This window comes from Pleurodeles waltl, chromosome 10 (genome assembly GCF_031143425.1).
Source record: "Pleurodeles waltl isolate 20211129_DDA chromosome 10, aPleWal1.hap1.20221129, whole genome shotgun sequence".
Classification (NCBI taxonomy): Eukaryota; Metazoa; Chordata; class Amphibia; order Caudata; family Salamandridae; genus Pleurodeles; species Pleurodeles waltl.
The window spans coordinates 118,831,599-118,848,306 of record NC_090449.1 but is presented as its reverse complement, the minus strand read 5'-3'; the positions used below and the strand labels follow the sequence as shown (position 1 = coordinate 118,848,306).

Below are 16,708 nucleotides of genomic sequence, written 5' to 3'. Positions count from 1 at the left end.
ACCATCCAACCCATGGATGCAGATGTCTTTTTCACTCTCACTGGCGATATCTGATCTGTATAGGTGTAATTGTATGCATTAAGATTATGCCAAGTTCCCAAAAACTTTGAGATACAAGTTGTAAAATGGTTGTCAAACAGGTCGGTCTAAAACGTTTAAATGGTTGTTCAACTGAAGACATCTGATCTGTATAGGTAAAAGTTCCTTTTCACTCTATGTCTCATTCACGTCATAACCTTCATCACAGGAAAGTAGTTTTTTAAGTTTCAGCTGTTCATCTGGTGATATCTGATCTGTATAGGTGAAAATGTCTGCATTAAAGTTATGCTGGGAATCAAAAAATGTTGAGGCACAAGTTGGAAAGTGGTTGTTAAACAGCTCAGTCTAGAAGGGTGACCATTTAAAGAAAGACCATACATGAAGTGATTATCAATGGAGTCATGGTCATAGGTAAAGGTGTAATCTTCAGTGGTTGTTGAGATAGTAATTGTTGGTATTATGATAAATGGAAAGAAATGTATCATCAGCCTTGCTGTTGATGACAGTGGCAAAGTTCTTGTCATCGATGGTGATGACTGCTTAGTGGTAGGTATAGAGGCTGTCGTCGATGGAATTTTAAGTGCTTTAGAGGGCTTTTTCATTAAAATAGACTTGTCTGCAATTGTTGATGGAAAATTCATCAAAAGAGTTTCGGTGGTTGGGAAACCACTTTTAAGCTGACAGTCCAGGATACAGCCACAAAGGGGTGAAAATCTTTGATTTTTATAGTATCAAGTCTGCGTTTCTTGATCATAACAGGAGGCGCACTCTTGGATGAACCACCAATGGGGGTCATTTTATTTAGAAAACACATGGTTGTTGCTTCCCTGTGATTCAATGTGGTTTTGAGGACCTTTTGACAGATGTCACAGCTATCTGCCACATATCCTAAGTGATGTTAGCACAGCCCAGAGACTCATCTCTACAAAAGCATTTTCCAGTCTAATCTTTCACCTCCTTGGACCACCTGCCCCTCCCATGCTCTGTCTTAATCCTATGTTCCTCTTCCCTTCCCAAATCTCCTGTTTGATTCACATTATTTGTATTTACATCACGTTCTAACTAAAGCATTCTACTGATCTTGTGGCACGGTCTACGTGATATAATACCTAAAATAAATATTTAAATAGATTTTTTAATGTGAATCTTCAAGATTAATATTTGTGGCTCCACAGGAAAGACAAGGTTTGAATAACACCCTTGCCTTATCAGGAGTGTCAACTATGAAGAAAGCTCCAAGCCAAGGCCAGCCAATCACAAAAGGGCAGAAACATTGCTAATCTTTTGATACCAGATTGCCCATCCTGGAATTTAAGAGATACAAATACCTAAGTGTGAAGTGAAAAGCATAACTCTGTGGACTGGCTTATTGTCACCTAGTTTGTAGTAAAAAAAAACATCTGAGCAGCACACCCTCTCCGAGGAGCTGGGACTTTGGTCTTTTCACCTCATTGGCGAGAGTTTAAGTCACATGATGAGGGCGAATTGATCACATATGGTCTATAGCTGTTTTCAGTGTAATTTAAGTGTATGGGCACATAAGTGGATTAACACTGACTAATAAAGTCTCCTACATTGACAACAGGGAATATTCAAGCATGCAACTCTGTAAAAGACCCAAAGTTTGAGAGCTGGTATTACATTTTCAGGGCTACCAAGAAGAAAGGTGTCTTTTTACCGCAATCAAGTTCCATTTCACAATTGAAAACTATTAAACACTGCATAATATAGATGTTTTAAAGCTTCTGGTCACATGTTTACCTTCTATCAGTATGAGTTGTTGTCGGATAATTTCCTCGCACATTGATCTGTGCTGTTGGTATCTCTGAAGGACAATGTCTTTCTGGCACAAGTGACTCTCTTTCCACATGGACCCAGCCTGTAACTCTGTGTTCTCCACCTCAAGCTCATGAATCTTACAAAGGAGCCTTAACACCTCCTGTTGCTCATTGTTACTGATCACTTTTGGCAGGATCTCTTTTAGCTGCAACACTTTTCGTTTTGCATTCGCCAACCGCTGCTCCAACTCTGACTGAAAAAAAACATGTTGCTTTGGGAGAAAGGTAGGTAGTTGCAAAATAGAACCTGATATTTGACACAAACTTCCAGTGGTATTTTACCTTTAATGTGCAGTGTTTACCATGCATACCTTTACTGTGCAGATTTTACCATGCAGGTCAGTACTGTGCAAGTCATTTTTAGGTACTTTACAACACTGGACTTTACCATACAGGTAAGTTATTGTTTTTCCAACAAAAAACTTCATTCATCTCATCTCCTTCATAGAAAGTTTCATACTAATCAGTTGGGTTTGGCGAGGGGGGCAAACAAATAACCAAGTATCCACAAACATTGATTTACTATATATGTATGGGAAACATTGCACTCTGATACAAAAAAAACGGCTGAAGAAAATGACATGAAATTGATTGAAAGTTCTAACTTTACTTAGATGATGTGCTTTTTTCATTTGGTATAGAGCTGTTCAGCCTTTTTTGAGAAATTAGTTTTAAAATGGTGCTTGGGTTGAGTTTGAAGGGGTTAAAAAGTTAGGTATATCAGGACAGTTCATCCTGCAAGATCTCCGTGGGACAGAAAATTAAATAAAGGGCTTTCTAATTGGCTGAGGGAGCTTTTTTCCTGTTGGCAATTTCGATGCTGATGGATTGGTCCTATGGTTCTCAGTTATCTCATTGGCTGGCGAAATACAGAAGACAATATTGCAACCATCATTACAGGATTTGGGGAGTCAGTCCCTGCATCCTTAAAAGGCTATGTGGGGCAGCGTAGTGACTCACTGACACCCCCACCTTATGGCAGCAACCCATAGGGATCCTCCCAGAGGCAAAAAAATGTTTTTTAATGTTCATGTCACAGGTACCTAGGTAGTCCAAAGGGACCAAGCGGTGCATTCCTGTGAGCAACTGCGGTACTCCTGCAACAGCCACCATCAAAGCTTCACAACTCCACAGTAGTGCTGCTTCATGTAAGCTTCCCTGATGAGCTTGCCTGGTATCATGGTGCTGAAGTTTGTAAGGCAGTACAGTGGGAGAACTGTTGTACCAGAAAAACAAGAAAAGAGATGCAGATTGGGTGTCCAAGGAGCGGTTGGACATCCAAGGTGGGATTGTGAACAGGACTCAGCCAGAGGCCAGGTCCTCTGATCAAAACCCCACTGTGCATGCAAGAGTACACAGGATGTAGGATCCAGGGCCTGACAGGAGGCCAAGCCCTCTGGCTAATCCTCCACTATGCACAGCTAGAGCATCTGTGCAGCAATTGGTTGGGCAAATGTGGTAGGGGTGAGAGCATGGCCTTGCCAGATGATGTCATTCCAGATGTCATCAGTGATGTCATCAATGATATCATTGAACATGCCATGAGTGATGTATATAATATTTGAGGTCATTAGCAGAGCATGGCTGGAGCGCAAGTTATTGTTAGCTCTGATAATGATAACTGGTGAATACCAGTGTTTTTTTTATTTTAAAATGGTATGTTTTAACTGACATTTGCACTAGGGTGGGCGGAACGCCTCATTCAACATTCCACCTGTGGAATTAGGGGAATCTGGTGACTCCGCTTTACTCTTGTAATGCAGACTTCTGGACAAATTCCGTCCATCGCTCTGTGGCAGATTTGTTTCTTACGAGCGTCCAGGAATGTGAGCATGAGGGAGATTTGGTGCCCCCTGGTACCATTTCCTAACACAAGGGTTGCTTTGTGAGAGGACTGCTTCTTGATTAGATTTGTTGCAGCTTGAGTAGATTTTCTACATGAGCTGCAATACAATCAACTTGAATAGCTATGCACTCTTGAGCACTACATGATGCCATCCGCACTGATTTTCCAGCACTGCTTTCACTACTGGTTCTAAACTGCATTGTGATATGCATGTTTCCAATCATTGGAGGAACCCTGCAGAATCTCACAGAGTTTCTATGTTTCTATGTAACTGATAAATAAGACATTATCACCAAATCTAACTACAACATCACATTAAACTTTATTTTTTCAGTGAATTTCTAAGGTTTTTGTAGCATAAAGTAACATTTTATAACCCACCCTAACTATAACTTTAACCTATTTTTTTATTGAATTTCTATGTTTTTTTTAGCGCTGAGTATGATCTTATTACTATACCTAACTGTATCATCACTGTCTTTTTATTATTTTATCATGCAACAAACAAGAACAATCACAGACTTAAGGGTAATGCCACGGAGGAGGAGAAGGAGTAGGATTAGATCCTTTGGTACATCCCATAGACCCCAACGAAACACAAGAGTGTCTTGCAGGTCACATTACAATCACATAGGAACAATAATCAAGTAAGAATTGCTAGGCATAATAAGCCAATATTATCCTGCCCATATGTTGTTAGAGAGCCACTCATGCGTGTTATAATGAGTGTATCATGGCTGATCGTCCAGCTGGCCCAGACCTGGAGGGCCGAGTAAGTCTGACAGGGAAGACTAATGCCAGTGTGAAGTGTTGCAACAGGAGATAAGCACGGGGAAAATATCCACAGAGGGTTATCCGTGTGGTGTTTTACGATATCATCTATGATGTAATCGGAATCCACACTTCTAATAAATGTAATACCATGTCACTGGTATGTGAGGGTATGTAGGTAAGGAGTGGTGTCTCAATGTTTAGTAACTCCTTCATGGTGGGTGTGTTACCTTCAATTTCCAACTTTGCCACAAACATACCCCAGCTTTCACTTCCCGTACGTAGCTGGCCTCCATCCCGTAACGAACGTAAGACGCTTGCATCCACTTCTGCACACAATAGGACAATTTGGGACCATTTAGTAGTGTCCGGCGGTAAGGATGCCTTCCACTGCATGGCTATTTGCCTCTTAAACAAAATAAATCCTATATCAATGAATCTGTGGAGGTATTTGTTGTTTTTGGCTCTGGGTCATACTTCCAAAAGGCATGATTCAGGGGTAAGGGTCAAGGGGTGTTCCGTTATTTCTGCAATCTGAGCGGTAAGGATGTGCCATGCATTCAATAGTGGGAGGCAGTCCCTTACCATATGGTAAAATCCTGTCATTACTAATCTGCATCTTGGGCTCTAGGTGTGGAATTGGGGAACATACGGTTAATACAATGTGGGGATAAATACGCCTGATGAATGTAGTTGAATTGAGTGTACCGGAATTGGGGTTGAGGGAGACCTCCCACATGTGGCAGAGTGCCCCTACCTGTGTTTTTAAGGTTAGTTGTTGTGGAAGGACAGCGTTCCACCTTGCAAATACTCCCTCCAATATAGCATTGACGTTGGTGATCAGTGCTGAGTATAGTAGTGATATGATTATTTTCTGGCCTATATCTGAGAGCAATGTGTGCAGGACAGGCGAATGCGGTGGCTCCGCATCCCCAATGCCCTATGTGCTTCTCAGTAACTGGTGGATAGCATGATGGTTTAGGAAATAGCCTGGCCTCAAAGAGGTAAGCTCCATGATGTCTACATAGGGCGTTATGTCCCCGTCACTGAAAACATCCCCCAGGATCGCGATCCCCCCCCATGTTCAAGGGACTAAATCATGGTGTGCGGTTAGGGTGGGTCCACCAGGCATGTGGGGTATAGGGATCAGAGGGGAGTATGGGGGATGTGAGATGTGCCCTTCACAAAACGGTCCCAACACTGTTGAGTTATCCACATCAGGATAGAGCCAGCATGTGGACGATGTGTACGATCAGTTAACCAGGGGTAAATAGCAGTGTCGCCCAATATCATTTGCACCATCTTTTTTTCTACACTAGGGGATTCACTGAGCCTCCGCAGGGGCCACTGCAGTTGTGCTACAGCTAATTTAGTTCGAAATCTGGTGCACTTAATCCTCCCTCTGTGAGCTGGTGCGTATAGTAGTTGATGCCACTCGGCTTCTGTCCTGTCCCCATATTAATTCTAGTAATAGGCCATTCAGTTAACAAATGTAGCTCCTGGGGAGCAATATGGGAAGGGCTGCAGAGCAATATAGGCAGTATTAGCATCTTACCTATCGCTGCCTTTCCAAGTGGTGAGAGTGGCAAGGATCTCCAGAAGGAAAGAGAGCTGTGGAGCAAACAAAGCTCACGACTCAAGTTACCATCCCTAAGAGCTTCTGTAAAGTGGTATAGCTGTATGCCCAGAAATGTGATGGACTCATAGCACCAGGATAGACAGTGATCTGGGCATGTATGCCTAAGGGGTGAAGGGATCGAGGTCAGAGGGAATAAACAGATATCCATGCATTGTCCACTTAGAGTGAGATAATATGATAGGCATCCACATCCAAGATCCCCCAATCCCTCACGTGCAAGCGCAAATAGCAAGCTAAGTGCTCCATGGCAAGTGCAAATGACAGTGGCGAAAGTGGCCATCCCTGCATGGTGCCTCTGGAAATCGGGAAGCTATTAGATATGAGTTGCCCAGTTTTCACCCTGGCTGTCGGCTCAATGTATAAAGTATGGACCCATTTCAGGAATCTCTGGCCAAAGCTCATACGTCGCAGGACTGTGAACAAAAATTCCCAGCTAAGGGTATGGAACGCTTTCTCAATGTCCAATGACACCGCAACTTGGTTGTGCACCTCGGGTGGGGTCTCATGTATTATACACAAAAAATGCCTAAGGTTGAGAAACGTGCTGCAGCCTGGCATGAACCCAGATTGGTCTTCATGGACCAGCGTCTTGACGAGGGGGAGAAGTCTGTTTGCTAATATTTTATCCAGTATTTTACAGACAAGGTTAAGCAGAGATGGTGGTCGGTATGACTGTACATCTGTTGAGTACCGTCTTGGTTTAGGTAAAACTATGACCAATGCCTCCCGTTGTGATGCCGGTAGCTCTCCCGATGTCCATGCCTCCTGGAAGACTTCTAACAGGGGTTGGGCAAGATATGCAGAGTACACAGCATAGTGTTCTATCAGCAGGCCCTCTGTACCTGGTGTTTTATTCTGGGATTTTTGGGCATTAGCTGCACGTAGTTCCTCAAGCCGGATGGGCTCCTCTATTTGTACTATTTGTAAAGGAGAAAGTCAGGCCAGGGGGGCACTGGTTATTAGCCCCTCAAGTTGTGCAGGGCATTGGAGAGCATGGTATAAAGTGTGGTAATAATCTCAGAAGGCTTCATTAATGGCAGGTTAAATGGTGGCCATAGAGCTGTCGTGTAATTTGATGGCTCCTTTTGGGATGTGTTGATGTTCATCGCGAACGAGCCATGCTAACAATCTTCCTCCACGGTTACCCTCTGCGTGCAGCCTCGTTATGTGGAATTTGTAGTCATGTTTGTGGAGGGGTATTTCGGCTCACTGTGTAGTTTGGGGAGATCATGAAGACGGGCCAGATTGGCCAATCGGCCCACATCTCCTTCCTCCAGCAGTCGCATCTGCCATTCCAACATCACTACTTCTTTATGTAGTGTGTGTCTAACCCCCAACTCATGGAGAGACAGTGTCCCCTCTCCCCCACTTTGTGAGCATCAAATTCAGTGGCGCAGAGAGTGGTTGAGTGTCCATTATGTTCTAGGTAGTGTGCAATACAGGTGGATAGCTCTTCCCTAAATGGGGGATCAGTCAGTGCAACAGTATGTAGGCACCATGTGGGTATACTGGGGTGCGGTTTTCCAAAGCTTAGCTCTATCAGTAATAGGCAGTGGTCAGAGAGGGTTCGGGCGAGGTATTCTGCACGCATTACCTTTTGTCCCATAGTGGCAGTACCCAGCAGCAAGTCTATCCTGGTGTGGAGGTCATGTACTGGGGAGTAAACTGTATCATCACTGTCTTGTGGCAGACGAGCCTTTCACTTCACCTCAACAGGGTCACCTCCCCCTTGCACAGCCAAAGACAGTTCTCATCACAATATAAAGGGGTGTTATTTTAAATAATGCCAGCTCAATGGCTTTCCCAAGGGGTCATCACATTAGTTTATAAAAGTAAAGCCTATTGGGTTTGTCAACGAAATAAACATGTTAAAGTATTTCTTTTAACTCCTCAGGCTACATAATATAGCCATTACACCACCACAAGACGTCCAAGCAAACCTTAGTTGGAGAGCAAGCGTTCCAACCATAGGAACATTCTTATCTCTTCTGGGGTTAAGCTGCATATACCCCAAGAAAAACAGGGTGACTTTTAATATTAGATTTGTGTGGGTACTGTCACTCTCCCTGCAGCTGCCCACAACATTTTTGTAACATGTTAGTGGTGCCTCTGTGTAAGTTGGAGCACCATAAACCAGGAAAACATTTGCAAATTAGCCCACAAAGGGAATTAATTATTGGGAGCACCTTAGCAGAAGCAATGAATAATGAATGTGCGGCTGCAGCCACTCATTTATTATTTCCTTTACATTTTTGTTACTTATTTTTTGGGTGTCCCAGTCTATCTACAACTTGATATCTGTCAGGGGCTGTTGGGGGGGGCCTAGGCCCCCGCAACCCCACTGACTCCCCAACTTGCACCCATACTGGGGTGGGGGAGGGATATGGTCTCACTTTTTTGACTATTTTTTTATTATGCCATGGTCCCACCCAGGTCACCCAGAATCTTGTTTTTATTTTTTGAAGAAAAAAACTTGTGGCAGTGTGGGAAGCCTACTCCCTCTCTGCCGAGCTAGTTTTCATACAAGAGATTAACACATCAATTAAATAAAGGGAGGATTATTGGCTTTATCAAGAGGCGGGCGACCACATCCGAATACAAGACAAAGCTTTTCACCATTTCATTATATAAAGGCAAACCTATTGACTATGTGAAGGAATGACCACAGCAGTATATACTGCAAGCCTATTGGCTTTGTCAATGAATCATCACATCATTAAATGAAGACAAGCAAATTAGCTTTGTCACGGGGAGACACCATCAGCATATGAAAGGAAGCCTTTTGGCGTTGTCAAGAGGTCACCACATCAACCTATGTTCCTGGGCTTTTGGCTTTATCTAGGTGTCATTGCATTCATCTACAATGAATGTCTATTGTCTTTATCAAGGGTACACTACATCATTATATGTAGCCAATCCTATTAGGGCTGTCAAATATTTTTGTGAATGGAAGCCTATTGTCTGTCTGAAGTGGTGATTACATGAATATCCAAGGTAATTGTATTGGCTTTCTTAAGGTGTGACTACAATAATAATCAAGACAAGCCTATTGGCTTTGCTGTAGAATGTTATATCATTTTATTATTTTTTTTCAATGTATTATCCCAGTGGGAGTCCTAAACTAAAAGAAAGTGTGTGAGAACAGCAGTGGTGCTGTATGTTTTATAGCGAATCCCGCAAGTGTCTCACGATTGTCTCACATGAGTAAAAAAATGTACTCTGGAACTTTTATATGTGAAATACTTATTGATGATTTCGAAAGTATTTTTATGTGACAATCTCATCGTTTTTAGGGTCCAACCTACAAGTGCATGCGCCTCGCATGTGAAGGGCTTGGAGCCCACTTATCACTCACCATTTGTTGGTTTGTGTAGCACTCTTCTCTCCAGCCTCGTAATTCGTCAGGGCATGTCTGGCATCATTACCGTTCCTCTATGTGGAGCAGGGATCAAGCACTCATTGATTTCAAGGTAATTAGTGCCCGCCTGTTGCTCTCAACGTGATCGAGGTAAAATTTTGTTCTAACTTCCAGTGCCCCTCAAACAGAAGGCTTGTGACTGGAAAAATGTGCCCAGCAGGACAAACAAAATTGCTAAGTTTTATTTTTTAAAGCTAACTTTGTTTTATTTTGTTAAGACTTCTTTTCTCAGTTTCCACTCATGTGTCTTTTTTTATTTTGTTTCGTTTAGTTTTGCGCTCCTGTGAGTGTCTTGCGAGACACCTGCAACAGTTTACTGCCAATGGACAGAGGGGTCTTAAGGCTCTTGTGGGCCGTGGGCTAAGCGTATTTTGGGGAGCCCTGTTCAGAACAGCTTTGACTTGATGATTCAATCAATGCCGTCTTTGGTCGAGGTCACTGACAGCGTGCAGGCACTCTTGTCCAAATTCTAAATGTATTTCCATCTAATATTCAGGGACTGTACCACGTGTTTTCAATAGTGTAATACACCAGCAGCTCAGTAATATTATTGAAAATAAACTCTGTGACCCCCCTCTCATTTCTTATAAGTGAGGTCCTGTTTGGATCTGAAATGAACTTTTATAAGCAAGTTGCATGGTGTGGAAAAAATAAGCGCAACATTTTTCTGCAAGATGTTTGTAATAAACTTCCAAACTGTCCACAGAACAGAGCCTATTAGCCCCTTACCCCCGCGCCTCCCCTATGAAAACATGTTTTCTACTTCAATGTGACCCTAGAAGTTTCGTAAATAAGACATTTTATTATTATTCCTTCTGTGTTTTGTGTAATGATTGCACTTTTTTGTGTTTTACGCTCTTGCAGGTATCCTGTGGATGTCTCGCGAGAGTCCAGTGAGAGTCATAATAGAGAACTGATTGGTTGGAATGACCGTAAACCTCTATTTATAGGAAGTTCCCACCCTATTTAACTTCTTACTGAGTTCTAAGACAATCCAGTAGGAGCTTCTTCAACAGCTCTGTTCACATACTTATGTTTTTTGCATTTTTGTAATTGCATGTTGGGGGAAAGGGCATCTGGAAAAGAGGGGAGGCAGGAAGAAGAACAGCCTGTAGATAAGGAGAAGGAGCCACTTGTGTAGATATTTTTCCACGTAGGCAGAAGAAGGTATCGTCTAGAAGCATTATTTACCACTTTGATAATGTTACATTTTCTAGAGGTACAGAAGACAAGTACTCTTGCAGTTCGATAGGGATGTGGCACCACAGGGGGCAATACATCTTCGGCAAGTGGCTAGGGATGAACTCCAAAGAGACTGAGCAGGTGTCAGCATCTGGGGCTGGAGTTCCTCCAGCATCAGAATAACGAGCACTACCTCTAGTGGTACAGCAGTAACACGATAAAAAACTGGAACACCAGGACATGGTCATCTACCACCATCATTGTAGTCTCATTTTGAGACTACAATTCAAAGAGTCTCATTTTATTAGGTTAGATTTTGATGATGTTGTTCAAGTACTCATTTTGTTACACCAGAGACAGTGTGTCCTCTTCGGTTTATTTACTTTGCTGCTCCAAACATATTTTTATTTCTGGTTTCTGTTTTTTATGTTTAGAAAGTGCTCACTGTTTGGAAGCCTTTGCCTTTCATAAAGACACAGTGCTGTCCAGTAGTTGTCATTGCAAGTTTATTTGTTTTACTTTGCTGACATTAAGGCTAAATTGTCCATAAACTACATATTCCTGTGCAAATAGGGTCACATAATTATGCAACAAAAATGTTTCACTTTGTAAACTGTATCTACTTTGCAATATTTGCTGTGTACTTTATGTTCATCAGATACAACCACACATCGTCTTTTGACTCCATTTCGTGACACACTTCTCTGAGGGTACAACTTAACTCCGTTAATGTAGTCTGTTCAGGAAAGAGGCCCTTCACCCAGCTTCCATAATAATGTAGCCCGAGATGTTGATTCATTGTGGGATTTTCATTCCAGGCAGCTGAGGGCAACTCACATAAAGTTGACGAACTACCACCAAACACGTTTCTTAACAAAAAACAGACGTATTGGCTTTGCCCATGCCAGTCTTGGTCTGGCTTGACAGCTCAGGCAATATACAGAGTGTGCCTTGTCAATGCTTAGGGCCAGATGTAGCAATCTTCCAAATTGCGACTTGCAATTTGCGAGTCCCTGCAACTCGCAATTTGGAATGCAGTACGGTGTCTCAGACACCGACTGCGACTCGCTATGGGGTCGCAATGACCCACCTCCTGAATATTCATGAGGTGGGTCGCAAATTGCGGCCCCATTGCGAGTAGAGGCACTCGCAAACATGGAGGCCTGCTGTAGTCAGCAGACCTCCGTGTTCGTGACTGCTTTAAATAAAGCAGTTTTTTTTTTTTTAAAGTGTAGCCCGTTTTCCTTAAAGGAAAACGAGCTGCACTTAAAAAAAAAACGAAACCTTTAGTTTCGGTATTTTTTCAGGGCAGGGAGTGGTCCCTTGGACCACTCCCTGCCCTGAAAAAATATTTTTGGGTCCATTCACAAAGTGGAAGGGGTCCCATGGGGACCCCTTCCAATTTGCGAGTGGGTTACCATCCACTTGAAGTGGATGGTAACTGCGACTCCATTTGCGACCGCGTACGCGGTCGCAAATGGAATTGCATCCCACTGCGAGTCGCAAATAGGAAGGCAACACCCCTTCCTATTTGCGAGTCGGAAATGCATTTTGCGAATTCGGAGCCGACTCGCAAAATGCATTTCTGCATTCCTGTGAGGCTTTTGCGACTCGCAAACGGCGTTTTTGGCCGTTTGCGAGTCGCAAAACCCTTGCTACATCTGGCCCTAAGTCTTTAACTGTTTCAACTGTACGTCCTTTTTTGCACTGCCTGCCTTTTTTGTGATCCACCTTTTACTATGACAGCACCCTTTCACATACTCTAAAATCCAATTTATTTCCAGGAAACAACCATTCAAGGAATGTGTGGAATTATTTTGTCAGTTCCCTATTACAATAAGAGTTTGTGATGGGACCTAGCAGCACTTTATCTAGGTGGAAAAAATAAAATAATTCTGTTACTCTACATACAATCAGACAACAAAGCCATTTGATGTCACTTTAAAGTAATGACATATTTAGAATTAATTTGCTAAGTGTTTTGTCTGGATACCTCTGTTTAATTTGTTTTGCAAACAGGAATATATCATTTGATTGAGATATTTTTCCTTCTTACCTTAAGCTCTGATGTTTTCTGTTGCTCATTTACAAGCATGGTGATCTCCTGCCTTGCCAAAAGAATATCCTGAGGCTCAGTTGAATCAAAGTCCTCTACCTCATCAACTCCGCTGTGACAATGCATGCTATCCAGCTTCTGAAACGCTAAAGTACGTTGAGCCTTTACTTTCTCCCAGCTGCAATTTAAAAACAACATTTAAAACGCATTAACATGCAGTTTCTAATAATAGCAGCACAGGCATCATTTAAGGGACGTGTGAATACAATCACTCCTCAACAGTCTGATTTGGGTGACACGTACCCCCAAAATGAGGAAGAAAATGGTTACTTACCTGCAAACAAAGTTTTTCAGTATTGGTATCTTTCATAGAGCCACATGTGTGAATCATCCCCATTATCAAGCAGTTCCACAGTACACAAAGTGAGCAGTACAATGTTAAAGATATACAGAATAGTTTAACATGGCCACAACAGAGGCTTATCCACATCATTGTAACATATGTGAAACTCAGAAGATCAGAGCAAAATACAGCAATCACCTCTCTTCACTAAGGCCACCATAGTTGAGATTTCACTGCACAAGTGTAGAGTAATGTTAAGTATTCAAGTGAGCCTGAGTTGAGAGATTGGGTGGGCAGCAAAAGATTCTATAAATTATACCAAAACTGGAAATCTTCAGTTATAAAAAAAGAACCTTTTTCTTTTCAGAGATTCACATGCTTGAATCAGAATAGCAAGCAGCTGATATAAAAATTGTATCAGTCAGCAGCAGGAGGGTAACAAAAGCTAAACACCATTACCTAACTGGAATAAACTACGCAGGGCCATTTGCCCTACTGCTGCATCACCTTGTGATGCTGAATCTAGGCAACTGTGTGATGTAAATTGGTGTCTATTCTTCCATGTTGCTATCAACTATGAATACACTAGCAAAGAGGGATGCAGACGCAGACACACTTCTTGTTGAATGTGCTTTTATGGTCTCTTGCAATGGCTGACCTGCTTCTTAATGACAGAACAATATCAACTGAGACACTCAGTGAACCATACTCTCCTTTGATAATGGGTATCCTTTCCTTGGTTGCCCATATGCTACAAGTACTTGGTCAGACTTTCTTATCAGTTTGTTTTATCAATGTAAAGTTTTAAACACATTTTAATATCCAGAGTATGTAGTGCTCTCCCTGCTGTATTAGTTGGGTTTGGGAAAAAAATCTTTACGACTACTGATTCATGTAGATGACAGTCTAATTTCACTTTTGGTATAAACTGCAAACTGGAGCTATGGTTCTGTAAGTGTAAAATCCTTAATCTCAATGACTCTTCTTGCTGATGTGAGGGCTTAAACAAAAACTACCTTCAAGAGATGCACTTTAGTTCTGTTTTACATATTGGCTAGAAGGGCTTTTTCATCCATGAGATAAAATATTTAGCCGCCATGATGGAGGAGGGTGTCTTATCCTTGGGAAGACCCTGAAAAGCCTTTAAGAAATTCTTTCACAAGCCCCTTACACCAAAGATATGGTTTGTTCCATGTTCTCTCGAAGTGAGAAATAGCAGTGCAATCTACTCTAACCAACGCATGAGTCAGACGTGAGTTTGTTGCATGAGATATTGTAATATTTGTTGAGACTGCAAAATTATAGGATCTAACTTATTCTGAGCACACTATGAGCCAAAACGCTTCCATTTTGCGATATATGTCTTTGTGGTGGGCCTCTTTCTTGCTTTTTTTAACACTTTTATTTTATTGGCATTTCACCTTATGCGATTGGAGCACAATATATCTTATTTAACCAGCACATATTTTTGACATTAATGTAAGCAATTACATTCTTGACTTACAGCAATTTTTACCCAATGTATCGCTTATTGCATTCACATTGTCTCTTTATATTAGCGCTCCTCTGCTAAGGTATTTAGCATAATTATGTTGTTCAGGAGAACAGGTTAGAAACTATGGTTGGGAGAGGATTAAGATATAAATGAGCATGTGATATATGACCAGTGTACAGCTTTTCATCTGGTTAATATATGCCATCCAAGGAATATTATTCAACTTCTCTATTTGAAACAAAAGAAACCATGAAGAAATCAAAGAGATAAGAAACTGGTAACTTGCCCGTGGTCTATACAGTTGGCAGATAATCAATTTGACAGCATCAAAATGATGTTACATCATTTATGTTGTATCGTTGAAGTGTTCCGTGGGGATGTTTCCCTAAAAGAGTGTGGGGGAGATATCGGCCCGGTCATGCTCCAATCTCCTCCAAGTCGCTTGGCTGTCCTAGGAGCACTCGTCTATCAGATCACTTCTATTGAGTTGTCTCGACGCTCTCTGTGTCACTCTCCCAATCTGACTCTCTTCTTGTGGTAGAGTTTTCCCAACTATCGATGACCTCTGTCCACAACGGGCTATCGGCCTGTGCCTCATCCCTCTACTTTCTTCCCTTCTCAGAGATCTCTCCTCCGCCCTACCCCACCTCGTTACATCTAATGTTCAGGCTAGCAAGCTGGGTCCCTTATTATGTTTCCATGCCAACGACACTCTATGCATTGCCAGTACGAGGGCCAGGTCCTCAAATCTGTTACTGATTTATTTGGGGCGTGGTCTAGTGAACAACCCTAGCAGGCATGTCTCTATTGTGTTCTCTAGTCGTCTACTCAGCACATAGTTAATTTTTTGTATGACCCCTTCCAGAATTTTTGCAGTTGTGGACATCCCCATGTCATATGGCAGAATCCTACATCAGGCAAGAGGCATTGTGGGCAACCTATCTAATGCACCCCGTATATGAGCCTTAGTCAATGTGGGGTAAGGTAAGTCCTATGTGTGTAGTTATACTGTATGTATTTTAGTCGGGTGTTTCAGGAGACCGAGGGTGCATACGCCAAAACTCTATTCCAATCTGCATCAGTGAGGGGTCTGTTTCAGTCTACCTCCCACTTTGCCTGGAGAGCATCCAGCGGCCTATGCACCATTTGTGAGAAAGTAGCCTCTTTCTAGCCTTGTTACCCCCACTTTTTGCCTGTTTGTGAGTGTATGTCAGGGTGTTTTCACTGTCTCACTGGGATCCTGCTAGCCAGGGCCCAGTGCTCATAGTGAAAACCCTATGTTTTCAGTATGTTTGTTATGTGTCACTGGGACCCTGCTAGTCAGGACCCCAGTGCTCATAAGTTTGTGGCCTATATGTATGTGTTCCCTGTGTGGTGCCTAACTGTCTCACTGAGGCTCTGCTAACCAGAACCTCAGTGGTTATGCTCTCTCTGTACAAATTGTCACTAACAGGCTAGTGACCAATTTTACCAATTTACATTGGCTTACTGGAACACCCTTATAATTCCCTAGTATATGGTACTGAGGTACCCAGGGTATTGGGGTTCCAGGAGATCCCTATGGGCTGCAGCATTTCTTTTGCCACCCATAGGGAGCTCTGACAATTCTTACACAGGCCTGCCACTGCAGCCTGAGTGAAATAACGTCCACGTTATTTCACAGCCATTTTACACTGCACTTAAGTAACTTATAAGTCACCTATATCTCTAACCTTTACCTGGTAAAGGTTAGGTGCAAAGTTACTTAGTGTGAGGGCACCCTGGCACTAGCCAAGGTGCCCCCACATTGTTCAAGGCCAATTCCCCGGACTTTGTGAGTGCGGGGACACCATTACACGCGTGCACTACATATAGGTCACTACCTATATGTAGCTTCACAATGGTAACTCCGAATATGGCCATGTAACATGTCTATGATCATGGAATTGCCCCCTCTATGCCATCCTGGCATAGTTGGCACAATCCCATGATCCCAGTGGTCTGTAGCACAGACCCTGGTACTGCCAAAATGCCTTTCCTGGGGTTTCACTGCAGCTGCTGCTGCTGCCAACCCCTCAGACAGGTTTCTGCCCCCCTGGGGT

At 42.6% G+C, this 16,708-nt stretch overlaps 1 protein-coding gene across 1 annotated transcript in view; it reads right to left on the bottom strand.

The window, feature by feature from the left end:
* Positions 1-16,708, bottom strand: part of LOC138262384 (kinesin-like protein KIF19) — a 696,763-nt gene that overhangs the window by 446,802 nt on the left and 233,253 nt on the right. The window contains exons 10-11 of the mRNA XM_069212284.1: positions 12,790-12,967; positions 1,801-2,071 (exon numbers count right to left, since the gene is read on the bottom strand). Of these exons, the coding sequence (XP_069068385.1) occupies positions 1,801-2,071; positions 12,790-12,967 (449 nt within the window). The remainder of the gene's footprint in view (positions 1-1,800; positions 2,072-12,789; positions 12,968-16,708) is intronic.